Source organism: Balaenoptera physalus, assembly GCF_965194825.1.
Source record: "Balaenoptera physalus genome assembly, chromosome: 1".
NCBI classification, from domain to species: Eukaryota; Metazoa; Chordata; class Mammalia; order Artiodactyla; family Balaenopteridae; genus Balaenoptera; species Balaenoptera physalus.
The window spans coordinates 158,828,462-158,855,334 of NC_138882.1; the positions used below are offsets into that span (position 1 = coordinate 158,828,462).

The 26,873-nt window shown below is 51.3% G+C and overlaps 4 protein-coding genes across 8 annotated transcripts in view; 2 read left to right on the top strand and 2 right to left on the bottom strand.

Moving 5' to 3' along the window:
• TESK2 (testis associated actin remodelling kinase 2) overlaps positions 1 to 11,210 on the top strand; it is a 138,551-nt gene extending 127,341 nt beyond the window's left edge. For 3 of the 4 annotated variants that reach the window (XM_082455319.1, XM_082455320.1, XM_082455317.1), the window contains 6 exons: positions 7,355 to 7,437; positions 7,664 to 7,748; positions 8,006 to 8,089; positions 8,303 to 8,389; positions 9,103 to 9,220; positions 9,539 to 11,210. In XM_082455319.1, the coding sequence (XP_082311445.1) occupies positions 7,355 to 7,437; positions 7,664 to 7,748; positions 8,006 to 8,089; positions 8,303 to 8,389; positions 9,103 to 9,220; positions 9,539 to 10,260 (1,179 nt within the window). In that variant the 3' untranslated portion in view covers positions 10,261 to 11,210. The remainder of the gene's footprint in view (positions 1 to 7,354; positions 7,438 to 7,663; positions 7,749 to 8,005; positions 8,090 to 8,302; positions 8,390 to 9,102; positions 9,221 to 9,538) is intronic. The other variant, XM_082455318.1, reaches the window with a different exon arrangement.
• Positions 11,103 to 14,858, bottom strand: TOE1 (target of EGR1, exonuclease). Of its 2 annotated transcripts, XM_082455445.1 has the most exons (9): positions 14,541 to 14,858; positions 13,964 to 14,064; positions 13,653 to 13,795; positions 13,526 to 13,566; positions 13,284 to 13,380; positions 12,997 to 13,155; positions 12,472 to 12,731; positions 12,111 to 12,270; positions 11,103 to 12,031 (listed from the first exon to the last, which is right to left on the bottom strand). In XM_082455445.1, exons 3-9 carry the CDS (start codon positions 13,707 to 13,709, stop codon positions 11,411 to 11,413), a joined length of 1,395 nt encoding a protein of 464 aa, XP_082311571.1. In that variant the 5' UTR covers positions 13,710 to 13,795; positions 13,964 to 14,064; positions 14,541 to 14,858; the 3' UTR covers positions 11,103 to 11,410. The 2 variants fall into 2 exon arrangements, with proteins under 2 accessions (XP_082311571.1, XP_082311570.1); XM_082455444.1 differs by lacking the exon at positions 13,964 to 14,064.
• Positions 14,859 to 14,865: 7 nt separating this feature from the next.
• MUTYH (mutY DNA glycosylase) lies at positions 14,866 to 22,441 on the top strand. The gene is given in 17 exon segments (XM_082455363.1): positions 14,866 to 15,230; positions 17,867 to 17,993; positions 18,541 to 18,689; positions 18,781 to 18,820; positions 18,935 to 19,008; positions 19,141 to 19,182; positions 19,264 to 19,335; positions 19,413 to 19,526; positions 19,612 to 19,709; positions 19,792 to 19,936; positions 20,021 to 20,084; positions 20,260 to 20,451; positions 20,556 to 20,692; positions 20,778 to 20,930; positions 21,107 to 21,148; positions 22,247 to 22,339; positions 22,341 to 22,441. Coding segments are annotated over 16 exon segments (1,575 nt in total). The 5' UTR covers positions 14,866 to 15,230; positions 17,867 to 17,872; the 3' UTR covers positions 22,380 to 22,441.
• A 667-nt stretch (positions 22,442 to 23,108) lies between these two features.
• On the bottom strand, positions 23,109 to 26,639 carry HPDL (4-hydroxyphenylpyruvate dioxygenase like). Its single transcript, XM_082455625.1, has 2 exons — positions 24,789 to 26,639; positions 23,109 to 24,746 (listed from the first exon to the last, which is right to left on the bottom strand). The coding sequence occupies exon 2, from the start codon at positions 24,370 to 24,372 to the stop codon at positions 23,257 to 23,259; it is 1,116 nt and encodes a 371-aa protein (XP_082311751.1). The 5' UTR covers positions 24,373 to 24,746; positions 24,789 to 26,639; the 3' UTR covers positions 23,109 to 23,256.
• Between the last annotated feature and the right edge of the window lie 234 nt (positions 26,640 to 26,873).

A 26,873-nucleotide genomic window follows, 5' to 3' on the forward strand; every position in this document is an offset into this window, starting at 1 on the left:
GCAGAGATTAAGGAGAAGTTTGTGTGTCCCCACCTAGACCAGAGCAGCCCCACCCAGGAGACCTGTGTGATGGTGACAGTGACCATAAGAATGAGAAGCCCAAGGGAGAAGTCTAAAGGGACAGAGTAGGGCTTTGAAATTTCCAAATTATCTCCTTATTGTCCACCTTGGGTCTGAGTTTGATTTCTTTAAGGACAATAAAAGGTTTACTTATATTCTAGCGTGTACACTTCCTATTATTTGATGGTTCTATTGTGTCCGTGTCTCCCACCAACACATGAGTTTCTCAAATGCCGCTCATATTCACATTTTTATTCCTAGCACCTAACATATAGAGCCTGTCAGAGTAGGGGCTTCCTGGCCCTCTTTCAGAAAATGTGCTTGATGGCACAGAGGCCAAAACATCTGCTTGAGAACTGAGATTTTGAGTCCCACACCCAGTTTTGTCCCACCTCTTTAAATGACCTCAGTGCTCTTGGGTCCTTAGTGTCCCCAGTCTATTGACCTCATAGGAGTGATCAGTCCGGGCTTTTCAGGCCAGAGCTAACAGGAGGGATTTAAAGTAGTAGGAGCGTGTTCCAGGTAGGTATACCAGGATAGAGAGAAGCACATGCCTTTTTCCAAATGATCCTGAGCCTATGGTAGCGGCAAAGAGGATCACTGGTTTCCAATCAGAGTGCCTATTGAAAGCAGTATTGCCTTTGTAGGATTCACACATCAGTGGTTACTGCAATACTGTTTTCAAGAGTGAAGAGTCTGTCAGATATAGCTGTTCTGTCTAATTTTGTAATTATTGCGATGCTGATGATTTACTTAGAAGCAAGTGTGATGCAGTGTGGCTTTAAAAACATTCCATCCTTGAGCTCCATCAAGAAGTGGCAACAGCCACACACAGGCTAGGAGTGGCTGGTACAACTGTACGTGAGCCTTGGCTCTTAGGGGCAGCGGGGAGAGCAGTTTCTTTCTGCTTAATACTGTTACTGCCCAGGATCAGGCAAGCACCACTAGTCTTTTTGGATTTCCCCTAGGAGTGTGAATTATGAATTGTACCTCTCTTCTTGGTTGCTGGGTTTTTGTTAGTTAGTTTGTTTATTTTGGGTTTTTTGGGGGGTGGGAATGTTTTTTTGTTTTTTGTTTTTCACTCCAAAGAATCCACTCTGGCCATTCCACTAGAGTGAAAAGCCTATCTAGCTGTGGTCTTAGGCTAGGAACCCCACAACTAGGAACAGAAAATGCCAATTTTCAGAGACTGAAGAGAGCATGAATTAGAAACAAAGTTGAATGCTGGGGGGAGGTAGAGAGTGTGTATTAGGGCACCCTGTAGTCATTTTTTATAAAGAGAACCATCAACAGCCTTTGGGAACCATTTATACTGTGCTACTAGAGGACATAGAAATTACTAGAATGCAATCTGTACCATCCCTGGGCTCTTAGTCAAGTTGGAGAGACAGATATGTGAGTAGATTATTTCCCAAGAATTATAGAAAAGAGAGGGGATCACATGGTGGGATGGAGGGGAAGGGAAGGGATGGGACACATTACAGCAAACCAGATAATCTTTTGAGACTTGGACTGCAGCCGTCTCTGGGACATTTAGGAGGGCAATTCAGTCTCTGATCTCCCTGTGGTATGAAAAGAAACTTTTAACCCTTCTTGAGATGTAGAATCAGTACTTTCTTTCTAAGTGGGTTTATGGGTGAATTTGTTGGTGGTAAGTGGAGAGAGGTGTTGGCACATGGGAAGCCTTTTTTTTGTTGTTCTAGAAATAGCTTTAGCTTAGAGCTAACACTCACAAGTGGACTTGGCATTTCTCCGCTCAGGTGGTTTTATTCAGCGCCAATACTGACTGTGCAGCTGTTCTAGGAGACCTCAGGATCTGCTCTTAGGTGTCTACTCTGGCCCAGTTCTGAAGGATTTGTGTTGGCTTCCAGAAATGCATTCATGGCCACCTTTTGAGTCTCTTGTCAGCTAAGTCCCTATTATGGAGAGTCGAATGTATGATTAGTGTATGCCTTTTCACCTGCTTTTGAAAGAAGCTTCAGTCATCTATCCAGGCTTTCATATAACAAACTTTTGCTAAGTTCTTTCTGTGTGTCTGTGCTAGGTTAGAGATACAGAGATAAATGGGATCATTCCCTGCCCTTGACGAGGCAAACATGTAAGTCTCTCTGCTACGGTGTGATGTATTATAATAGGAGTAGGACAAAGAAGAACGGGAGCCAGGAAGCAGCAGTGCCTGGGCCCCTCTTTGAACCTGAAAAGGTCACCTGTCGCCTCAGGGAAGTCTGACTGGGCCTTTCTTATGTCTGCTGCTTATTCCAGGCATACTTTTGAATAAAGCATTCTTCATCCTCTGTTTAGTGGACTTTGTATCCCACACAGCCTGAAAATTAGTCTGGCTTCTTCAGAACCCCACAGTGGTCTGAGCTTCAGATTTTGTACTCTGTAGTCAAATAGTCTGTACTGGGGCCATGTCCAAGTTGGGTGAGAAATGCAAGCATTACACTAGGTGCCCTTGGATTAACCAACGTTGGAGGTAGGGGCTAGCATCCCAGATGAAGGGGTCTTATTGTATTGCCTGCACAAACAGTGCTGCCTTCTCCATGGGCCCTGGCCCCTTTTGCTATCTTTTTTTTTTTTAATTAATTAATTTATTTATTTTTGGCTGTGTTGGGTCTTCGTTTCTGTGCGAGGGCCCCCTCCAGTTGCGGCAAGCGGGGGCCACTCCTCATCGCGGTGCGCGGGCCTCTCACTATCATGGCCTCTCCTGTTGCGGAGCACAGGCTCCAGACGTGCAGACTCAGTAGTTGTGGCTCACGGGCCCAGTTGCTCCGCGGCATGTGGGATCTTCCCAGACCAGGGCTCGAACCCGTGTCCCCTGCACCAGCAGGCAGACTCTCAACCACTGCGCCACCAGGGAAGCCCCCTTTTGCTATGTTAAGACTACATTGTTCCTGCCATGGCCTTGCTGTCTCTAGTGGAAAGCTTTTCAGCCAGTTCCTCTGGAGAGGCCAAAATCATTAGGAGGGATCCCTTTAGAGTCAGGAGACCTGCGTCTTTACCACTTATAGTTGTAAGCTACACTTTTCTCATCTTAAATGTAAAAATCTCAGATCTGCCTACCTGACAGTGTTGTTTGAATCACTTGGATTATGTTTATGAAAAATGTTTTGTAATTCGTAAGGTACCACACAGACAGAAGTAGACAATCCGTCCCTTGCCCAAGGGGCTAGGAAATATTCTCTAGGCCACTTCCTCTAGGCCACTTCCCTCTTAAGACATCCCTGCTTTGCTAAAGCTTATAGTCTATAGCTTACAGTCTATAGCTATAAGAAGGGACTATAGAAACAGATACTTTCATTATAATATCTCAAATGCTAAGGTTAGAGAGAGGAGAAGCATAGGGTGCTTTGAAAAAGGATATTTAACCCAGCCTGAGGGTACAGAGAAGACTTCTTGGAGAAGGTGATGCTTGAGCTGAATCTTGAAAATTGAATTCTGCTTAGTAAGTATTGTGTGTGTGGAGGGGGGTTATATTCCAGACCAGACCAGACTGCATAAACAAAGGCATAGAGGCATAAACGGTCTGATGTGCAGACTGTGAGGCTGAAGTGGTAGGGGATAAGAATTGAAAAGAGAGGAGTCTGATCATATACTATCTAATTGGATTTTATCTTCTAGATAGGAAATGAAGAACCATTGTGGCTTTTTTAAAGTAACAGCTTTTTTGAGATATTACATAAAATAAAATTCACCCTTGCAAAGTATACATTTCAGTAGTTTTTAGTATATTCAGTAATCACCACTAACTAATTTCAAAACTTTTCATCACTCCAAAAGGAAAACCCCATGCCCTGTTCTCCTCTCCCTTCAGCATTTGGCAATCACTAATCTTTTATCAGTTTCTATGGATTTGCTTATTCTGGACGTTTCATATAATGGAATCATACAATATGTCATTGCCAGCTTTTAAGTAGGGGAGTAACACAGATTTGCATTTTATAGAGATCATGCTGGCAGAAATGAGGAAGGTGGATTATGGAGATCAAGCCTGGCCCAAGCCACAGAGACCAGTTGGAATATTGCAGTATTCAGGGGAGGATGTGAACTAGGGTAATAGTAGTGGGGATGAAGAGGGAGGGACCGATTTGAAAAACATTTAGAAGCTAAAATTACTTGGAGTAAGAGTAAAAAGTCTAGGCTGAATCTCAAGTTTCTAGCTTAGCAAACTGGGTGGAAAATGGCAGTGCCAGTTGACGTAAAAATATAGCTAGAGTTTCAGTTTTGGGGGAAAAAAGATGAGTTCAAGTTTGCATGTATGGAGTTCAGTGTGAATAATCCAGGAGGAGATGTCCAGAAATAGATGAGATGTGCAAAGCTGAAGCTTGAGGATAAAGGTCAGTGCTGAGGATATACATTTGGGAGTCATCAGCACAGAGGTGGTAATTAGAAAAGAAATGTGGAATAGCCTCCACAATAGAGCACAAGCTGTAGGCCCAAGATAGAACCCTGAGACCATCATCCTCATTAGGGCCTGCATTGGAGTGTGTAAAGGTGGAGGAGGAAATCCATAGTGTCACAGAAGCCAGGAGAGAAGATTCAAAAGGAACAAGAATAGCCTGTAACTAGCCTCTAATGGCTAGTCTGTTAGCTCCAGGACTGCAACGGCTTAGTCTCTGCATGCCCAGTACTAATATGATTCCTGAATCATATGTAAAAGTGCTGAAGAAAATAATCAGCAATGTCAACAGCAGCAAGATCAAGTAATAAAAGGACTGATTTTGTCTACTGAGCTTAATGCCACAGAACTCATGGGGATCCTCAGTGAGAACACTTCCAGCAGAAGCCAGTGAGGAAGGAATGGGAGATAAGGAACTAAAAACAGCAAGTGTCGCCAGCCAAACTTCACTAGCCCAGACCCCACTAAGGGCAGGCTCAGGAGTTTATTGAAAAACCCTATAGGAACTAATCCTGGTCAGAGTTGCTCTCCTTTTTCCTTCTCGCCTCAGATACAGACTCCTAAAGTTTGCTCTTTTGGTTTTCAGTATTCCGTCTCTGTCTTTGGCTCTAATGCCCAGCTGTTGGCTGTGGGGAAGCTTTAAGAGAGGCAGTGGTCACACTCCAGACCAGAGGCAGACCGGGCTAGGCAGGCTTGCCCCATGTTGTAGGGCCCTGATCATCCCTGCTGTAGTCATTTCTTAGCTGCTCAGAGAAGCTACTATGAAGTCACTTCCTCCTGGATGGGTGGTTTATAATGAGTGAACAAGAGGTCTCCATGAATGTGAAGATGGGGCAGAAACTGAACAGCTTTGACAAGGGCAGTATACTGTAGTCCTGTTCTGTTCCTTACTTGCTGAATCTAAGCTGAATTTAACAGGGTTGTTTCTGAGGGCTATAAAGCAAATAAATAGTAAATAGGACTTCAGACTGAGCCTTGGAGACAGGAACCTGAGTTGCTGGTGAAAGAGGAGGAGGAGGGGAGAAAAACAAGTGAAAGATCTGAGGTGCCACTGCCTCACAAGCCAGTGCCCAACAGCCTAGGCTTTGACTGTCTAATAGACAAGCTGGCCTAGAGCCCGTCTTCTCACAGACAGTAAAGTCAGGGAGCTGGGGTGGGGGTGGCGGAGTGCTGAGCCAGTGGACTGATGGGAGGGCCAAAGCCAGGACAAGCACAAGGACGGTCCTGCTTAGAAGCCAGAGACACTTATGTCTGCCAGGAATCAAGGGTAGGAGAGGATGTAATGAAATCACATTACATGAAATCACATTTCCCTTCCAACTCAGGGAAAGAGAGAATAGTGTGATCACATCAAAGCCAGAGTAAGGGACTAATTTGTACCTGATGTGGAGTAAGCAGGTGACTTGGCAATGCCTTGGCAACTGGACGCCAAGGCAAGGAAGAGGGAGGGCTGGTTTGGTGATATAGGGCCTTGCTGGCCCCAGAAATGTCCGTGGGAGCCAAGGATCCCTGCTCCCTGCTGCCTCTGGAGGAAGGTGGGTGGAGTGAGTTGCCTCCTGAGCCAGAGTGGTATAGGGCCATTTTGAACACAGCTATTTGGGGAGAGTTTGTTGCTGCTTTGTGTTTATTTTCACATCACTTGGGTGGGTCATCCTTTCTCTGGAGACAGCAGCATTTGTTCAATGAGCTTGTCCTGAGCCTCTCTCATGAATTGAATACTGTGAGGAAGGCAGGCCCAAACCTAAACTTGCTCCTGAGGAGTTGATGGCCTCTGCTAGGCTGTAAGAGGGAGTGGCACAGAGGGGTTAAGGGAGTTGAGATGAGAGAGAGATGAAGGTGAGAGCTGGAGAGGTCAGGACTGGAAAGGTAAGCTTGTCTTAAAACACAAAATTTTCTGAGGTGAAAAGAATTGGAAGAACATTCCAAATGGAAGGGAACAGTATAAGCAAAGGCAAAGGTTTGCAGGACCTGTTCAGGCTTCCCAAATCAAGCTTGTCTGTTACAAGTTTGGATGAAGATGTGTACATAGGGGCACCAAGGCACGGGGAGGTTGGTAGCTGGTTGGTTAGAGCCAGATCATGGAATTTTTTTCTTTGGCTGCGTTGGGTCTTCGTTGCTGTGCACGGGCTTTCTCTAGTTGTGACAAGCAGGGGCTACTCTTCGTTGTGGTGCACAGGCTTCTCATTGCGGTGGCTTCTCTTGTTGCGGAGCATGGGCTCTATGTGTGCGGGCTTCAGTAGTTGCAGCACGTGGGCTCAGTAGTTGCGGCTCACGGGCTTAGTTGCTCCACGGCATTTGGGATCTTCCCGGACCAGGGATCGAACCTGTGTCCCCTGCATTGGCAGGCAGATTCTTAACCACTGCGCCACCAGGGAAGTCCCAGAGATCATGGAATTTTAACGCCAGAGAAGAGGTTGGTTGTGATCTTGTGGGCAGTGAAAGTTGGTGTAGGCTTGGGCACTTGTCCTGTGCTTACATTACTTGGCAAGATCAGACCTGGCCTTGGGTCTCTGTGTTCTGAGGGAAGGATGAAGGGAGGCCAGAGGCCTGATGATAGCCTGTCTTCCTCCACTAGATTGTAAGCTCCAAGAGGACGAGGGTTTCTGTTCATTGAGGTATCTCAGACACTTAGAACCATGCCTAGCACATAGAAAGTAAGATAAATATTTGTTTGGAGCATGATATAGTCCTAGGGCAGCCACCAAAGATCCAGGCCTAACTCATCTCACATGGCTATCAGAGCCCCCAAGTCTGACCACGGGGGTCAGCCCAAGAGTGTGGTTTCACCAAGGAGCAGAGGACAAGGTGCCCTGTGGCAGGGAGGGGTGGTGGTAAAGTCTATGGCTGGCTGGTCCCACTTCTGAGCCACATTGTCTTCTTTTTTGGGAACCCTAGAACTGCCTGATAAAGAGGGATGAGAATGGTTACTCTGCAGTGGTAGGTGACTTTGGCCTGGCTGAGAAGATCCCTGATGTCAGGTGGGTAGCCTTAATGGGTGCTGGGGTCACAGAAGGGACTGAGGCAAAGGGAAGACTCCAGCTTCCTCCTCAGCGGCCAGGACTTGGTCACAGCCCAACCTCAGCTCCCTAAATTCAGTCAATTCTAGTGTGTGCCCATCCTTGGGGGAGAGGAATTCCCAGTGGTCAGATATCTCATTGCACCTGCCAGTGGCAAGCTCATTTTCCATGTAATCTCACCCCACAGCATGGGGAGTGAGAAGCTGGCTGTGGTGGGCTCACCCTTCTGGATGGCACCCGAGGTTCTCCGAGATGAGCCCTACAATGAAAAGGTGAGTCTGGGGACCCCAAAGTCTGGTTCTCTGTAGAATCCATTCTTAGCAGAAAGTGTCCTGAGTCACACTTCATGTATGGGGTGAGGATCTACATCCTTCGTGCCAGAAACAGGGCTGGTACCTGTCAGCTGCCTAGTGAATGAATTGAATGAAATATGGACAATAGGGCCCAGGCCTGGGCTAGTGGACATGAGGGGCAGAAACCCCACCTCTCACCCCATTGAGAGGGAAACTGAGATCTCAATTCCCACCAGGCGGACGTGTTCTCTTATGGTATCATCCTCTGTGAGATCATCGCCCGCATACAGGCTGATCCAGACTATCTTCCCCGAACAGAGGTGAGCTCCAGGATGGGGATCAGTGCCACTGGGATGGGGCTGCTTTTGAGGCCATGGAATCGTTTTTTTCTTGGGTGGAGTTGCTGGAACTTAGTCTGTGGTTACTTCTCTGGGGCAGTTCCCAGACTCTCCTGAGCAGGCCAGGATGGGTGGAGGGATTCATGACCTGGCTACCAATGTCCCCTGGTCCTTCCCCTCCATACCCATCCACAGAATTTCGGGCTGGACTATGACGCTTTCCAGCACATGGTGGGAGACTGTCCCCCAGACTTTCTGCAGCTCACCTTCAACTGTTGTAATGTGAGTATCTTTTTCCTCCTGGCTTTGGTTGGGGCTGGCTGAACCCTGTTCACCTGGTTAGGACTTTAGGGAGAGGCTGCTAATTAGCCTTACAGGGACCTGTTTTTCACTGATGAGTGACAGTGCCCACATTCCCTCCTTTAGGCCTGCCAGACTCTGGTCCAGAGCCTTGGACCAAGGAAAGGAAAATTGCTTTGTATTATCCTGTCCTCAGCTTGTAGTGTAGACCTACCACCCCTTGCCTTAGATATTGATGGAGCTCTGGTCAGATTTTAGTTGGACTGTGTGTCCAGCTGGTCCAAGACCCGTGAGAAAAGCTCTTGTTAGCCTTTATTTTATATAGCTCTGGGGTTGGACCAACCTGTTATGACTAAGGGGATAGCTGGGCCTTGTCCAGGTAGCTTCCAGAAACATGTTAGCTGCAGAACTCAACAAAGAATAGAACCAACCAATGTGAACATACCCTTTTGGAGGGTTCTCTGCCAAACAAGGGGATAAGACATATACAGAAAGGCTGCTGAGATAGGGGAGGATATTAGACAGTAGCATCTTCCCTGACCTTAATTTTGGGACTCACTCTTGTGGTCTGGGGCCTTCAGAAAAGATCTCTTAGATGCACATCTGAATCTCAAAAGATGCCAGACAGACTCAAATGCCATCCTTGGGATGGAAGATGGGAGGGCAGGGCTAATGGCTGGTGTGGATGACTACAGATGGACCCCAAACTGCGCCCATCCTTTGTGGAGATTGGGAAGATCTTGGAGGAAATTCTGAGCCGCCTACAGGAGGAAGAGCTGGAGAGGGACAGGAAGCTGCAGTCCACAGCCAAAGGTAAGAGATTAGACCGGAGTGTCCAACCTGACCCCAAGGGAGGATATTAGGATGGTGGGGGGACCGGGATTTCCCTCTAGGGCTGTGATTACAGGATCCCATGTCCAGAAGAAAGGCAAAGGAGCAGGGGATGATTGAAAAAGTCCTGGAGCTGTGGGCTGGCATATTGCCTCCCTTCTGAGTCTGTTTTCTCATTGGTGCAATGGGCAATGGTACTTACTTTGGTTTCCTGAGTGGTGACACTTTGTGGTATGAAGTGCTGCTTCTATTTTTTAATGACTAGTGAGAGTAACCCTGACTTGACTCACTATTCTTCAGGATTCTTGGAGAAAGGACCTGGGGTGAAGCGACTGAGCTTACTGGATGACAAGATCCCTCCCAAGTCCCCACGCCCAAGACGTACTATCTGGCTGTCTCGAAGCCAGTCAGACATCTTCTCCAGTAAGCCCCCACGTACAGTGAATGTCTTGGACCCCTACTACCAGCCACAACGAGGTGATGCTGCCCGAGCCCCCAAAATCAACCCTTTCAGTGCTCGCCAGGACCTCAAAGGTGGCAAGGTCAAGTTCTTTGACCTGCCCAGCAAGTCTGTCATCTCCCTGGTATTTGACCTGGATGCACCAGGGCCTGGAACTATGCCCATGGCTGATTGGCAGGAGCCCCTCGCCCCACCTGTTCGCCGGTGGCGTTCTTTGCCTAGTTCACCAGAGTTCTTGCATCAACAGGCTTGTCCATTTATGGGCCGAGAAGAATCACTATCTGATGGGCCCCTACCACGCCTCAGTAGTCACAAGTACAGAGTAAGGGAGATCCCACCATTCCGAGCATCTGCCCTACCAGCTGCTCCAGCCCATGAAGCCATGGACTGCTCCAGTCCCCAGGAAAAAAACGGTTTTGGGCCCAGGTCTCAGGGGGCCAGTCCATGCCTTGCAGGTGCCTCTGAGGAGATGGAGGTAGAAGAAAGGCCAAGAGACTTGGCTCCAGTCCCCTTTTCTGTCTCAGGCATAGGCCTGAAAACCCAGGGAGAGCAGGATGGGTGAGGGGCGTTAATCCCCACCTCACCTTGGGGATGGACCTTCAGCTGAAGCCACAGGGCCCCCTTGCTGCAGAGCCTTGACTCCTCCCTGGGGCCCACAGAGCAGGCAGGCTAAGCCAAGCCAGGCTCAACTTTGGGGTTCCCAGTGCCCAATGGCTGTGTATGAGGTGAGGCAGCAGTGAGACGCCTTCCTAGTTAGGGCAAACAGCTAATACCAAGCCTCTGAAATCCAGCAAGGAGCTCTGGCCCCCACCCAGACTTCCCCAGACAGGACCAGAGGACTCCTAGTTCTAGTGTGCGCTGGCAGGCAGCTATTACCCCAGGTTCTTCTCCTATCCCAGGTCTGTCTCCTTTCCTTTCCTGGGGCATACAAGCTAAAATGGATGGAACCTGGAGCTGACCAGGAGACCATAAAGGGCATGGCTATTTCTCAGACCTGAAGACTGGGGTGCTTCTTGCCAGAATGTTTAAGACACTTGAATAATTGCTGTTTGCACTTACTGCACGGTCAGACCACGTCACTACATTTCTATGCAAGGGGAGGGCAAGGCAGAGTGGTGGTCATGGCTCTCAGCTAACCTATTCAAAGATCTTTTCCAGTTGATTAATCTATTTTCATATTTATGAAGGAGTCTTAATGTTCTGCCCTATAAAACTTTCAACTTTGTGTTGGGAGTAGGGCTGGTTTTGTAGGCCCTAGGGCCTGCTCTATGTATTTGTCAACACGTGATACACCCAGTTGGTTAAATGGTTTATACGTGGACTGATTTCTTCCCTTTCTGCTACAGCCGGAGCTATGGGAAGAGTCTGTCCTTATAGAGCCGCAATAAGAAATAACCAAAGATGAAGCTGGTCAAATATTTTCATATCTTGTTTCTGTTGATTTTTTTTTTTTTTTAAACTTTCCCAGGACACTTTGAGATTTAAAAATGAATAAAGTCTGTGTTACAGGTGCTGGTCAGCCTTCTTACTTGTATCCTTGTTCCTCATCCTCTGGGGTAAAGGCAAAGGTCCAGGAGTGATGCAGCAGTATCTCTGCCAGGACCCTGTCCCCACCCCCTAGTAGTTAGGAGTAGGACACTCACAGGCTAGAGGGATCCAGACCCCTCTGTTCCACCCTCAGCTTCTCTTCCTGGGCACTGAGTGAAGTTGGGTCAGCTGCTGCCCCAAGCCAGCTTCATCTTCTGGTTGTGGGCTTTGGAAGAACGGGAGAACTGGCTCTTAGCCACTGTGAGGGGGACAGCTTTGCCACTCAGGTATACCTTGTTGTGGCATTCAGGTAGCCATGGTTCAGAGTTACAGGGCTGGGGTCCTTGGCCCACTCCCACATAGGCCATCACGTAACCTGTCATAAAGGCATCGAAACCAGCCCGATGCAGTCCATCCCCAGGCACTGGGTTAGGACTGACTTGACTCTCTGGAGCTTCCGAGCTGGCCATGTCAGCTGTGTCAGGCCTTGCTGCTCTCTGCTCCGTCTCCAAGTCATTTTTGTGACCTTGCTCAGAGCCAGGTTGGTTCCCAGTCTCATCCTCAGCCACCTCCTGCTCAATTTCCTCAGGCTTGAGGCCAACCCTACAGACCTGCTTGGTGGGAGGACCATCCTCAGTTTCCCCAGAAGTCTGTTTCTCAGGCAGGCCCAACAAAGACCTCCGCCGTTTCTCCCTACGTCGTCGCCGTCGCCTTTTGTCCTCCACCACAGCTTCATCAGTGTCAATGATAAGGTCAATGTCATGGGACCGAGGACACTGTGGTCCCAGGGGGCACCAGCCATAGGCCTAGAGGTAGGAAAAAAGCTTAGAGAGGGGTTCCAGGCATCAAACGTCCCTCCCCCAGGAAATGGGCAGGTGCTCTCACCGAGAAGTTGTCACAGATGCTGGTGGAATGAATACGGTAGGTTGCAGGGGGCATGCAGCAGCGGTAGTCAATATGGGCCCTCATGCTAGAAGGATAGCTGCAGAACTCCAGGGTGAGGTGTGGGCTGCCAGCTGCCCGCTGCTTCCCATTTTCCCGCTCACTGTAACATCGCAAGAGGGTATCGGTTCACTAGCATATAAGCTCCATGAGAGTAAGGGTTTCTGTCTGTCTTGTTCACTGCTGAACCCTCAGCACCTAAAACAGTGCCTGGCACATGATAAGTGCTCACTAAATATCTTAAGTGAATGAAATAGTCAAGCTTATACCAGGCCCCACCCCATTCTCTCAACCAGTTCCTCACCATTTCCGGAAGGCATATTCTAGGTAGGAGGCCACGAAGCGGGCGTGAAACTCAGCAGCATATTTGGTGTCATAAATGCCAGCTGGGAACATTTCACATAGGTCAGCAGTAAAGGTTCCCAAGCTCTCAGGCAGGTGTGCATAGAAGTTCTGGTACAGGAACACCAAGTCTATAAGACCGTTGTGTAGTACCAGGGGCCGGCGGGCCCGGATTAGCTCCAGGAACAGTGTCCTCACTGATTGGCTCTGGCTCTCATCACCCTGGGTGGAAAGAAAGGGGTCATCAGGAAGGACAGAGTCCCCTAGGGAGCCTTGCAGGACACTTATCCCAGGCTCCCTCACCTGGAAGGCTCTCCCTTGCTTTCACCTAATTCAATGCTATTCACCAGTGTAACAGTCTTGTTTCCCTAGCTCTGTCACTAGTGATTCCCCATACTCCCCAAGAAGCAGATCCTCCCCATGCACCCAGCCTAGAGTAGTAAGAAATGAAGTCACAGAAGGGGCAGTCTCTAGGCTGGAGGCCTACCTTGTCATTGCCCTTGTGGTAGGGGATACCCTGGGCGTACTGCTGGTTGAAGTCGAAGCCATGCTGTACCAGGAACTGCACAGACTTTGGTTCTATGACATACTCTTCCATGCACAGCAGGGTCAGATTGAACACCTGGGCCAGGTATGAGTGTTCACCCTGGGAAAGGAAGAGATTCTGCTACATCCAGCCTTGGGAGAAAAAAACTTCATAGCTGATGTTCCCCAGGATCTCAACCCTCCTCCCCCCAGCCACAGACCTGGGATGCAGGTGAGATCAGCCCATACCTTGTCTGGCTGCTGCTTGAAGCAGGCGAGGCCCAGGGAGAGGATAGAACGGGTCCTGGCAGCATGACACACGGCCTTGTAACGTTCCTCGATGCACCTTGGGGTTGGGTTTGGGGGTGGCTGTGGCTGGGAGTTAGCTTCATGAAAGACCCAAACCACCCAGGACTGTGACCTCCACTCCAGGGTTGAGGTCTGCCCCTCCTGCCAAGGCTAGGACTACAGAGATCAGGGCTTATACTTACTGGTTCAGCAAACTCTTCCTGTCCCCAAGCCCACTCAGTTCCTATGGGGCAGTAAAGGGAGAGTTGTGTTAGGTCCACAGTACCAGCCCTTTCACAACCACCTGCTCTCCCAACTCCCAACTCTCACCGTGTCCACAGCCACAAAGCTAGCCGTCTTTATGGCCAGCAGGAGGGATGGCCACATCTCCTTGAAGTTGTCACTTTGCACATCCACCACGGGAACCTGGACTACTAGCTCCTCCCCAGATTTTGTGCTTTGGCTGGCACCACCTGGGGATAAGGAGGGTGATGGATGTTAATGCTCAGGCAAGGGCCTAAGAGGAAAGATACCAAGCTAGGCCATGGCTGGGGGCGGGGGCAGGGGCAGGGGCAGTTTCCCTCAAGGCAAGAAATGGCAGCTTTCTCCTCAAGCGTATCACATATGCTCTATACACAGGCCTTGGAGTGAACAGTGTCCTGAATTTGGGGAGAGAAAGCCTGGGTCTTCCAGTGGCTTATGTGAGACTCTGGGAAAATTTCTTCCCCCTCAGCATCAAAACCTGTAAAAGAGGAAGGTAGGACTAGATGATCTGTGAGGTTCCTTTTCCTCACATCCTGCAGGAAATATTTTGCAAGGCTTGAGGACTTCGGCTCCTTTAATATCTCAAAGGCTCTATACTACCGTTCATGGCCGAAAGCGGCGGCAGTAGCCAGTATGCCCCAGAGCCTGATAAATAACGCCCCAATCCGTCCCACTTCCTGTGGACCACAGCTCCCAACCTCCCCCACTTAACAGAGCCATGAGCTCCAGACTACAACTCCCGACATGCCCCCACATGCCCTGCGCCCAAGACTCCAGGCTTTTGCAGGCGGAACCGCGGTGCACACCGGGACTTGTAGTCTCCTCGTGGCTGGTTCAGAAGGAAGGCGCTAGTCCTCTGAAACTTGAGATCGGTTTCTTAGAACTACGAGCCCGAGACCCTCCCCTCCCCCGGAGCGCACAGGCTTTTAAAGCGGCCCCTGGGAAGCCACTCACCGTCAGAGACGGCTGGAGCTGAGGCTGCGCCATCGTCACCGTCGGCGGCCATGACACCGAGGTCCCTCGCTTGTATAGTCAGTGCGCACGCGGGACTTCCTCTTCGTCTCCTCACTCCGCTCCTGCAGTCGGGGACGGGGTGGGGCTTCGCCCCCGGAGTCGCCGACTGGTCGGACTTCCGTTCAGACCTCCCGGGTCTGGCGCGGTGAAGCCAGCCTGGCGCGCGCTAGGAGCCTATTGGTTGGCGGGGGCCGGTTCACCGCCCGGATTGGCCGGAGCCACGCCCCCTGGAGTTCGTCAGGGAGCTGGGCGCTGGAGATCGCGCGGGAGGTAATTTTTTCTTTGTGTACCACGCAGTGGGACCGTGGGCCTTCGCGTTACCTTGTCTTCATCGATTCGGCCCCGGGGTGGGGATCCCCAGAGGATGTGGCGCTGCCTGAGCTAAGCTTAAAGCACGCGTAGGAATTATACAAAGACCGGGGACTGTAGGGGAAAGAAGGATATTTGGGAAGGGGCAAGCTGCCAGGGAGGGTGGAGAGCTCACGGCGTTCCAGGAAGTGAAAGAAGCCGGGACGGAGACAAGAGTTGAGGCTGCGGAGGGTGAGAGCGACCGGCTAGCAGGAACACTTGTGAAACAATCCGTGCGCGTGATAATAAGGATTTGAATTAAGCCTCCGGCAGGGACAGATTGTAAGTAATTAGGAGATATAGTTGACCTTAAGGGGTTTTGGACATGATTCCTGCTACCGTGAGAGTTGTCCCTACCGTAGACTAGCCCTTTTCCAAGGGCTCTGCTTCCCACCAAGGATTCAGCCCTTTATCTCTTTACTTGCTGTTTCCAGTTCATCTTCAACCTTTCTCTTGAGTCTTTTCATTATTCTGAATTGTTTGGATTTTTCACATTCTGGAAAAAGGGGAACCTCCTTTTACTATCCCCCATCCCAAATTAGTTTAGCAAGTATTATATACAATTTGCCTGGCACCGTGCTCGGCTCTGGGGACACAACAGCCAACAAAAGATACCCAGTCCTTGCCTTCATGGAGTTTTACAGTTAAGTGGGGGAAGCAGACACTGATCAAAGAATCACAAATAAATATGAAATTAAAATTGGTATAAGAGCAACAATGGAGAAGTACACAAGAGGGTAAGACTGGGGGGGGGGATCTGATTTGGACATTTAAGTCAAGACCTGAAAAATGAGTAACTGTTAGGTAAAACATAGAAGAGCTCTCCAAGCAGAGGAAATGGATTGGGTGAGGCCTCAAGGAGGACAGACACTTGGGGAATTTGAACCAACTATTTCAGGACAACATGGCTGTTGCGTTGTGAGCGAGGGGGATGGGGCTTGTTGGAGCCTACAAAGCTTATATTAAGAGGATTGGCTTCTAAGAGCAATGGGTGTGACAGCCAAAGCCCTCCCCAGTGGCCTACATAGTACTTTGTAGTCCTAGGCTCTCACTTTCTTTACCTCTCTGACCTCATCAACTCCTCCCCCCTTCCTCATTCCATTCTAACCATGCTGGCTTCCTCATTGTTCTACAAACACCAGGCAGCCTCCTTAGGGCCTTTGCACTAGCTTCTTAGGATGCCTTTCCCACAGGTATCCATTCACATGGCTAACTCCTTCAACTGCTTTAAGTCATTGGTCAAATATCACTTTAATAAGGCCCACCTTGAGCACCTTCTTTAAAATTGCAACACTCCCAAACCCCTACCCACTCATCCCCTTCACTGCTCTACTTTTCCTCTTTATGCTAGTACTTATCACCTAACATCCTATATAATTTACTGATTGTATGCATTATTTATTTCCCATTAGAGCATAAGCTCTGGGACTTCCCTGGTGGTCCAGTGGTTAAGATTCCATGCTGCCAATGCAGGGGACACGGATTCAATCCCTGGTTGGGGAACTAAGATCCTGCATGCCACACAGTGTGGCCAAAAAATAAAATAAACCATCTATAGACTTCAAATAATAAAATTAAAAAAAAAATAATAGTATAAGCTCCAGGAACCTTTGATGTTTTATTTGCTGAAGTATTCCAAGTACCTAAAACTGCTCCATAAATATTTGTTTAATGAGTTAATGGGAAGCTGTTGAAGGTTTTAAGTAAAAAAGTGACATGATCATGTCTTAAAAGATTGCTTTAGTCTTCAGAGAACGGATTGTAGAATGAATGATGGAAGTCAGCGAGTTTGGTTAAGGAAGTTTGGCTAGGAAGTGGAGGGGGTGGGTCTTGTGGAAGGGATTGGAGGAGGAGGAGGGAACATTCCTCCATATAATGGGATAAACGAGAAGGAAAGTGCAGATGGAGGTACGTTTGTACATTCGTTCTTTTCTCTGAAGGAGGAAGCAATCTCTTTTGATGAAAATGAGGTGTGAATTAAAAAATTTGAGGAGAGAGTTTGAACCAGAGGCTCAGCAGGGACTGCAGTATAGCCAGGTGCAAACTCTGCAGGCACACCTTCGGAGTTTGAATCGAAAAGTTGCTTAATCACAAGCCTGTTTCCTTATAACTGAAATGGAGGTAATCCTAGAACATACCTCACGGAGTTGTCAGGAGATTGAGAAATCTGCTAAAGCACTTAGCATGGGGTCTGACATATAACACTCATTAACTGTTAGCTACTTTTAGATATTAGATTAAAGGCAGCCAGAACAGTAAGGGAAGAGTGAAGATCAACCAGATGTGTTTTCTCATTACTAATGGATAGGCGGCTATGATCTACTAAATCAGAAGATTAGGAATAAAAATAGCTCATCTCCGTGCCCGCCCCGCCCCCCCCCCCAGTTTGCCATCTTCTCTCAGGCAAATCTTTCCCCTCTCTGATCCTTGGTTTCTCCTTTTTTTTCCCCCCCCTTTGCATTTTATGTTATAAATCATTATCACAGAGGTTTCTCCTTTCCATAGAATGAGGGTTTGGACTAGATGATTACTAAAGGCTGTTTCAGTGTAAATGTGCTACATCTCTAAGCAGATAAACCTCCTACCTACACCTGTACTCCCAGGGATACACAGGTGCTCCCACATAGGAGGCTTTTGTCCTTGACTCAGCCCAGCCCTGGCCTCTTATTTTGTTTATGTCTCCAAGACTATACTAATGCTGGTCCCTCTGAGGCCACTTGCAGAACCTCAGCCCTACTGGTCATACCTCAGTGCCACAGCCAGCCAAGAACAAACCCATGAGCATCTGGGGAGTGCTTGGAGAAGAGCTAGACACTTTATATGAATGGTGTGGGGAGGGAGGTAGCTTTACCCTCTGCGGGGCCCTAAGATTCAGCCTCATGGCGACTGACTACTTTGGCTGGGCCTTTCCATTCTAGTCAATCATGAGGAAGCCACGAGCAGCTGTGGGAAGTCGAAGTCGTTGCAGGAAGCAGGCATCCAGCCAGGAGGGAAGGGAGAAACGTGCCCTCAGCAGCAGCCAGGCCAAGCCCTCTGCACCTGACGGTGAGGAGCTTGGTCTTAGAGACTCAGGGGCTGGTTTAATTGGCCATGAAAGGGGACAGATTCAGGCTGGGAAGGGAGCATGGTATGTATCAAGGCATTAAGGAACTAATTAAGGTTCTAATTCTGACTTTGCTCTGTGGCTTTGGGATAATTGCTCTGAATAGCTGCTTTCTTACCAGTGACATGGCATAGTAGTCTGTGCATTTCCTTCCTCACTTGGCTCTCATGGGATCAAATGAGTTTATCAGCCTGTCAGTGTTTTGTAAATGGGAAGGCCCTGCACAGGTATATATTGTGCTTGGCTGAAACTTGGATTTTCATTATGACCCAGAGACAAAGGAGCCAGGGGTATCACCCTGGGAAAATGAAGGCCAGAAACTTGGCTAAGGCTACCCAGGGCTAGAGACTCCAGGTCCCAAGCTCAAGCAAGGGCTTGGGGGTGGGGGAAGCTTTAAGTGGAACAGACTGAAACCAGGCCACAGTGCCCCAGATTGCTGGTGCACAGCCTGTGCAAGGACGATCCCTGAGTTTTCTGAGGCTCCAGCAGGCCTGGCCAGGCAGCAGGAGGAGGTGAGATTGCAGGCCCCTGTCTCCCCGTACCATCTATTCAGAGACACAGCTGAGGTCACAGTCTTCCGGAAGAGCCTGCTGAGCTGGTATGACCGAGAGAAGCGGGACCTACCCTGGAGAAAGTGGGTAGGTGGGTGAGGGATGGGGATGGTGGAGTGGGGGAGGCTGGTGCCCAGCCCCCTCCGCACTAACTGCCCATCTGGGATTTCACTGGCAGGTGGAGGGTGAGGTGGACCTGGACAGGCGGGCATACGCTGGTGAGTACATCTCCTGAGAGCAGGGCTGCTTTGCCTGGACGCTCTCAGGTCTGGGTCTGTGGGCTAGGAGCAGGGCTGGTTAGCAGTGTCCTCATACCAACCCCTCTTCCCCAGTGTGGGTCTCAGAGGTCATGCTGCAGCAGACCCAGGTTGCCACGGTGATCAACTATTATACCCGATGGATGCAGGTGACTTCAGGGAACGAAGGGGAGGGTCATGGTCCAGACCCCAGATGACTCCTTTGGGGTGGGAATAAAGAAGGCTTCCTCCACCTCCTTCACCTTTGGCCTCATCTCTTTTTGCCTGCCTTCGGGCTGTAGAAGTGGCCAACGCTGCAGGACCTGGCCAGTGCTTCCCTGGAGGTGAGAGCCACCCTAGGGTGGGGGAATGGGGACTACTGAGGACCGACCTCTGATCCCTCTGACCTCTGACCCCACCCACAGGAGGTAAACCAGCTCTGGGCTGGCCTGGGCTATTACTCTCGAGGCCGGCGGCTACAGGAAGGAGCCCGGAAGGTAAGAGGGTGGCGGGGGGCGTCGGAGCCCCAGGGCCTCAGGTATCTTATAACCTTGAGCCTTCCCATCCCAATCAGGTGGTAGAGGAGCTAGGGGGCCACATGCCACGTACAGCAGAGACCCTGCAGCGGCTCCTGCCTGGTGTGGGGCGGTACACAGCCGGAGCCATTGCTTCCATTGCCTTTGGCCAGGTGAGCCCATAGCCCACCCGCATATTGTGCGTGCCCACCTTCCTTCCTCCCAGACCAGGCTGACTCCTGGACTCCTCTGTGCCAGGCAACCGGTGTGGTGGATGGGAACGTAGTACGGGTGCTCTGCCGTGTCCGAGCCATTGGTGCTGATCCCAGCAGCACCCTTGTTTCCCAGCAGCTCTGGTAGGATATTGGAGTAATGGGGGAGATGGGGAGAGTTGTCTCCAAAGGATCTTTGGCTCACAGCAACGTTCCCTTCCTGTAGGAGCCTAGCCCAGCAGCTGGTGGAGCCAGCCCGGCCAGGGGACTTTAATCAAGCAGCCATGGAGCTGGGGGCCACAGTGTGCACCCCACAGCGCCCGCTCTGCAGCGAGTGCCCTGTGCAGAGCCTGTGCCGGGCACGCCAGAGGGTGAGCCATCTGGGGAAGGGGCAGTCAGGGGTCCTAGGGAGTGACCCCTGCCCCGTGACATCCTGCCCTGTCTATGCCTCTCAGGTGGAGCGGGAGCAGCTCTCAGCCTCACGGAGCCTGCCAGGCAGTCGTGACGTGGAGGAGTGTGGTGAGTGCCAGCCCTAGCCCTTCCCTGCACTGTCGAGGAGCTGCCTGTAGCCGCCTCATTCCATTTCATTCTACAGTCTGAGTAAGATTCTACAGAGCTGGGCCAAGGCCTGCTCTCTGGGCTTGGCACCTAAGCCCACCTGGCCTGAGTGGGGCTCTTGGATCTCTGTTCCCAGCTCCCAACACTGGACAGTGCCAGCTGTGTGCGCCTCCCACAGAGCCCTGGGACCAGACCCTGGGAGTGGCCAACTTTCCCAGAAAGGTCAGTCGCAGGCCCCCCAGGGAGGAGTGCTCTGCCACCTGTGTTCTGGAGCAGCCCAGGGCCCTTGGGGGTGCCCGAATTCTGCTGGTGCAGAGGCCCAACTCAGGTACCTTGATCCTGGGAGTGCAGGGAGGTGGCATGAGCAACAAGGACGAAATAGAGGCATCAGTAGCTAAAGCCTAACCGATACCTGGCTGCCCTCCCTCTCAGGTCTGCTGGCAGGACTGTGGGAGTTCCCATCTGTGACCGCAGAGCCCTCAGGGCAGCACCAGCGCAAGGCCCTGCTGCGGGAACTGCAGAGTTGGGTTGGGCCCCTCCCGGCCACCCGCCTTCGGCACCTGGGACAGGTGAGTGAGCAGGGGAGGGGCCAGGAATGATGGCTTCTGTGGCCACATCCACAGGTCTGTTTCAGCCTCTTGGCGCTCCCCCCAGGTGGTCCACACCTTCTCTCACATCAAGCTGACATATCAAGTATACGGTCTGGCCCTGGAAGAACAGACCCCAGTGACCATCGTACCACCTGGAGCTCGCTGGCTGACCCGGGAGGAGTTTCACACTGCTGCTGTCTCCACCGCCATGAAAAAGGCACTACCTTTGTTGTCTTCATTGTACTTTTTGTGTTTCCTACATGTTCTAAGTGAACCGGTTACTATGTAAGCAAACAAAAAAGCATATTTTAAACAAAGGTGCTGGGGTATGAAGTTGAGGGCTCTTTGGGGTCAGATGCCAGCCCTGCACTTTCCTCCTCTCTTCTTGTCTAGGTGTTCCGCGTGTACGAGGGCCAACAGCCAGGGACCTGCAAGGTGAGTGTCTTGGCCCTCACCCAGCCATCTCTCTCCAGGACCAAATCCACAGGTTTTCAGTGAGGTAAATGACACACGTTTGGGTGAACAGTCTCCACGACAGACTTCACTGGGGCGAGAGAAATAGTTCTTGACCAGACTTTACAATCTGGGTCCAGGGTAGAGAGGGGACAAGAGCAAATGATGGAGACAGTAGTGTCACAGGTGTGTGAAATGTTTGTACAAGATTTTGTGGGATATGAAGTGGGGAGCTATCATTTTTATCTGGGAGGCAAGAATCAGGAATGGCTGATTGGAAGGAGTGGCTGGTAACCTGGGTCCTAGAAATGAATTATTTTCTCCAGGTTTGGAAGGGGAATCAGCTGTAAAGATGTTCTTTCCAGGCGCAAGAGTAGTGTGAACAAAGGTGGGGTACAGTACAGTCTGCAGCACTCAAGGAGCTGTGAGCATTTGGTTTAGTTGGAGCGGTGAGCAGGGCCTGCCCAGGCCAGTCAGGGACGTGAACACCAGGCCACTGAAGCATTTTAGGTGGAGAGAGGAGTCATCTTTGCGTCTTAGGAAGACTGCCTCAGGCTGCGGTTTTTTTTTGTTTGTTTTTTGTTTTTAATTATTTATTTTTGGCTGCGTTGGGTCTTTGTTGCTGCGTGCAGGCTTTCTCTAGTTGCAGCATGCGGGGACTACTCTCCGTTGCGGTGCGTGCACGGGCTTCTCATCGCGGTGGCTTCTCTTGTTTCGGAGCACGGGCTGTAGGGCTCTAGGTGTGCGGGCTTCAGTAGTTGTGGCTCGCGGGCTCTAGAGCGCAGGCTCAGTAGTTGTGGCGCACGGGCTTAGTTGCTCCGTGGCATGTGGGATCTTCCCGGACCAGGGCTCGAACCCATGTCCCCGGCTTTGGCAGGCGGATTCTTAACCACTGCGCCACCAGGGACGTCCTCAGGCTGCCTTTTAGAGAGTTGATCGAAGAGTTAGATACTGGTAACAGGATGGAAGCTTTACAATATTAAGGCTAGAATCTGAGCTAGATCAGTGGTGTGGGGGGAGGGGTGGAAGGAGAAGATTCTGTTGCCCCCTCAGTACCTCCTTCCTTCGGCTTCTGCACAGGGTTCCAAAAGATCCCAGGTGTCCACCCTGTCCAGACGGAAAAAGCCCAGCGCAGGCCAGCAAGTCCTGGATAGTTTCTTTCGGCCCCACATCCCCTGCTGATGCACCCAGCCTCAACAGTGCAACACAGTGATGCCTCTGGAAGCCCCCACCCCCTGAGAGTCGTGTTTAATAAAGTGCTGATTTTTGTAGTCATTCTGGAGACTTTCCACCTTCTCCTCAGCCCCCTCCCTCTTCACCTCTGAGGGACCCAGAAAGTGGTAAAGTCCTGCTTGGTCCTGACTTCCACTGCTGAGCTCCTAGCCAGCCCTGGGCAGATGGAGGAGGGGAGTGTTCTGTCCTGAGTGATGTGTCCTCCTCCAGCCCCAGAAGAGAAGAAGGCAGCTGCAGGGAGCCCCTGCCAGTGGCTGACATCCAGCGCTCTCAGTCCATGTCTCTGGTCAGCTCTGATTGGAGTTGTGTTATCACCCTAGAGCAGGTGGTTGAGCTCAGCCCTGACTCAGCCCCTCCCACCTGCAGTGGCTGGTCCCTAGGGAGAGGGGAATCACAGAGGAGGATTTGTTTTATCTTAGACTCCTACCTCAAATAATAAATCATTTATTTAGGGATACATTACATATGCAGTGAAACAATACAGAAAAGCAGAGGGTTTTTAATCATAATATTGGGGGTGTGGTGGAGAGAAATGGGGTCAGAGAAGGACACAAGGAGGGTTCAGAAATATTGGTTATGTTCTATTTCCTAATTGTGTAATTCCTTTATTCTTTACACTTTGCATATATGTTAGATATAGACAATATGAGAAACGTTTCACAGTTTTAAAAAAAATCCCATCTCTTTGGACCCCTGTGAGATTCAACTTCTGGCACAATGAGATGGAGGCCACACCTGGTCCCTAAAGACAAAACTTTTCACTCCAGGCCTCTGTGGGTGTCTCTGAGTTCCAGCAGGCCCTGTGCTGGACTCCCCAGTGCTCCAGGACAGGCGGCTACACCCAGCTTCAGCCCTTCTCAGGCTTCCTGGACCCTGGCAGCTTGCTCCTGCACAGACTGCCACAGGGCCCGAATGTTGCCCTGGCCAAATCCAGTGGCCCCCTGCCTCTGAATCAGCTCCAGGAAGAAAGTGTCCTCTGCAAAGAGGGACTTGGTGAAGACCTGAAGCAGAAACTTGCCTCTGTCACCATCTAGCAAGACCCCCTGTCGGGCCAGCAGGCTAGGCTCATGCCCTGCAGCCAGGATCTGCTTCTCCTTGCCTGGCTGCTGGTAGTAGGCCTCAGGAGGAGTCAGGAGCTGACCTCCGGCCCCTGCCACCCCCTCAGTGGCTTCAATGATATTTGGTGTGTATAGCCCCACGTGCTGCAGTCCAGGTCCCCCGTTCCGGGCCAGGAACTGCTCCACCTGGTCCTGTCGGCTGGTGACCCCCCGCAGGGACTCAGCCAGCACGAGGGTAGGGACAGCACTACCCGTAGGGGCCTGCAGGGCAGTGAGCCTCAGCCCCCCACGCCCGGACTCTGCTGCCACCTCCAGGCCCAGCTCCGGGTCCTCACCTGGGCTCAGTGGCAGGTGGTGAAAGCCTAGACAGTCGTGGAACCAGCGCATCAGTTTTGGGGAGCTGCTGGGGGTGCAGGCCAAGGTCAGGTGGTCCACGTGGCTGACCCAGCCCGGGCCAGGTGCGGAGGGCACAGGCCTAAACCCGGGCAGGAAGGGCCCGCAGAAGCCAGTGCGCTCCAGCAGCGTCAGGCTGAGGTTGCCGGCCGGCGAGCTGACCACGGCGTAGGTGGCGGCGCCCTGCTCATCCCGAATGCTGACAGGGGGCACCGGCACGCTGCAGCCGAGTGCCGCCAGCGCCCGGGCGGCGACGCCCACGTCGGCCACGTCGAAGCACAGGTTCGTGGCACTGGACACCGCATGATGCGGGTCCAGGCCGTACAGCGGCTCTCCGGACCCCGCGCCCTCGTTCACCAAAAAGACCGCGTCCCCGCTCCGCAGAGCCAGCTGCCGCCAGCCGTCTGCTTCCCGCACCGCCAGGGGCTGGAAGCCGAAGAGGCGCTGCAGATCCTGGGCGAGGGGCAGCCCCGCGGGCACGTGGAAAGCGATATGGCACAGACGGCGGGCGGGCGCGGCCATGGCGGTCTGGATGGCGACCCCGGCCTGTCCTTCCTCTGGGGACAATCACTTGTCGTTCGGGACTCGGAGACTCTCAGTCCCTGGCTTGTCGTCGGAAGCCGGTGGAGTCCAATTTTGCCGGCAGACCGCGTTCCTCGATCTTTTTCGGGGAGAAGCCACAGACGGACCACTTGGGGGCTTGCGGTTCCCTCTGCCGAACCACGCCAAACTGGAGCTGCCTGGAGACCGCCGAGTCTGAGCTGGGGCTCTAGAGAACCACGCGGAGCCAGTGCAGGGGTGGGGCGAGAGAGAGGGGGCGGAGCCAGTGACTGCCACTCTCCACCCTCTCGCTCAGCCTGTGTCGCCGAGAGTACACCGGGGACACAGGACTGACCCTTCCCATGGCCTCTGGCTGGGCCTCACTCTTGGGCACTGACCTTCCCACGGCCTCTGGCTGGGCCACACACCTTTGGGCACTGAGCCTCCCAACCCCGGACCCTGGAGATCACAATAGCTGCCTTCACTAGGTGCCAGGCACTGGGTTCCCACTCATGCCCCAACCTCAGAGCAAAGGGAATCAGCCCTAGTTGGGGGAACAGTCCGAATTTTCCCTCTACAAGCACGGACTTTCTTAGCAATTTCATGTTTTAGCTTAAAATTTTTGGAGAATTTTGCTTTTAATTTCCTAATGTTCCTTTAAAACTTAAAATAGAATAAAATGCTTTAAATTACAGATTTTCACTCTTTCCCCAAAATGGTCCAGAGAAATTTGTTATAGAAAGATAGACCATTTATATAGCTCCTAAATGCATCTCTCTTTTGGGAAATCTCTCAGCTGCTCCTTTTCAACCCCACTTCTCCCTTAACATTTTTTACCCCCTTGTCCCAAACAAGATTTGGAGAAAAAAACAGTGGCTCAGGATCTGAAAGGAACAGCTGCACGGGCATCCTTTCTCACCCTCCTGACTCTATTAGGACTAGAATAAGTCCTCTTTGCTCTTTCCAGCTCCCTGATTGGGTATTAGGCCAGAGGAGCTTTCTGGGGGCATTTCTGGCCTTGCCACTGAGAACTGTGTGAGATCACTGGATTGAGGAAATTAGGAGTCTTCTGGAACTTCACCTGGTAGCTCTTGAAGGGTTTGGAAGGGCATTCCAAGAAGGGCAAATGGCATAAGCAAAAGCTCAGTGAGGAATGTGAGCCAAACCCTCAGAGGAGCAATGGAGCATAAGGTTGGGGAGACAGTTGGGATGGATGCCTGTGGTCTGAGACAATGCAAAAGAGATTCCTTTGTCAGGCAGCCTGGTGTGATGACTTACTGTTGAGTTTCATTGGCAGGAGGGAGAAGGATGTGATGAGGGGACAGGGCTTAGAAAAACACCTGTCTGGGTGTTTCAGGCCTACAGCCAGGAAGGCAGTACCCGAAGCGGGTCAGCAGTGGTGAAAGGCACTTGGTGCTACTCTGCACTCCAGTGAATTTGAGAACATGGGCTCCAAAAGCCAGACAGACCTGGGTTTAAAAATCTACCTCCAACACTTACTAGCACATGTATAACTTTGGGCAAATTGCTTAACTTCTGAGTCTTAGTTTCGTCATTTATAAAAATGGGAATAATAATAGTACCTACTTTGTGGGATTGTTGTGATTAAATGAAATAGTATATGGTGCAGCCTGGCAAAAGAGATCCAGGTTTTAGCCTGTGAACCTGGGCCTGACTGTGGGGTCAGGGCATACAAAGGGCTACTCCTCCGTAGTCCTGAGCACTGGGAAGGCACTGGGAGGGCTCTGGCTTTGGTGGTGGATTCTGGGGGAGGAGGCCCTGGGAATAGGGATCTGAGTGGGCTGGTACAGAAAAGGCAATGCTCTGCCCCAGCTGTCATGATTGGGGCCCCAAGGGAGCAGCTTCCAGGCCTTTGGTCCGGGAGAAGGAATTTCCACTCAAGGGCTCCAGGTATGGACAGAGGGAACAGAAACAGGACCCCTGACCAATCACTTCTGACCTGGGGGAGGGTAGATTTCCAGAAGCTAAGAGGGGGTTGTCTTAAAGAAAAGGGTGACCTTGTCTGGGGCACGCTGCCCTGCAAGGGCACTGTGTTTGACTTTGGCCCAGTGCATAGACTGGGCTCTGGAGACCAGCTGGGGTTAGAGAACTAGACTCTACTTCCTGCAGCCCTGCTGGCGTCTTGGCCGTGACCTCCTGGGATCAGACTCGTGTCCTCCTGCGACCAGGACCTTGCGGAACTTTCCCAAGATGGGTCCTCTGAGCCTGGCTGCGGTTGCACTCCTCCTGGAGCTACTGATAACGAGGGTGGGCGCTACTGATAAGGAGGGAGGGCGCTCGGGTCCGAGAGGCTAGGTGGTGACGCCTCTCCTATACATCTGCCTTCTACAACGACAAGGGCTGTGGAGGGCGGAGGAATCGAACTCTCGGAGCTCTCAGGCTAGGCCGGAGGCTACCTCCTTCCCCTCCCCTCCTTCCCCTCCCCTTCTTCCCCTCCCCTTCTCCTCCCCTCTCCCCTTCTC

Excerpts from the sequence above, each read along its gene's own strand:
- TOE1 (XM_082455444.1), bottom strand. The coding sequence starts at position 14,592 with ATGGCCGCCGACGGTGACGATGGCGCAGCCTCAGCTCCAGCCGTCTCT. Across the intron at positions 13,796-14,540 it reads AGCTCCAGCCGTCTCTGACG|GTGGTGCCAGCCAAAGCACA; the intron begins GTGAGTGGCTTC and ends CCTTATCCCCAG. Across the intron at positions 13,567-13,652 it reads GCTTTGTGGCTGTGGACACG|GAACTGAGTGGGCTTGGGGA; the intron begins GTGAGAGTTGGG and ends ACTGCCCCATAG.
- HPDL (XM_082455625.1), bottom strand. The coding sequence starts at position 24,372 with ATGGCCGCGCCCGCCCGCCGTCTGTGCCATATCGCTTTCCACGTGCCC.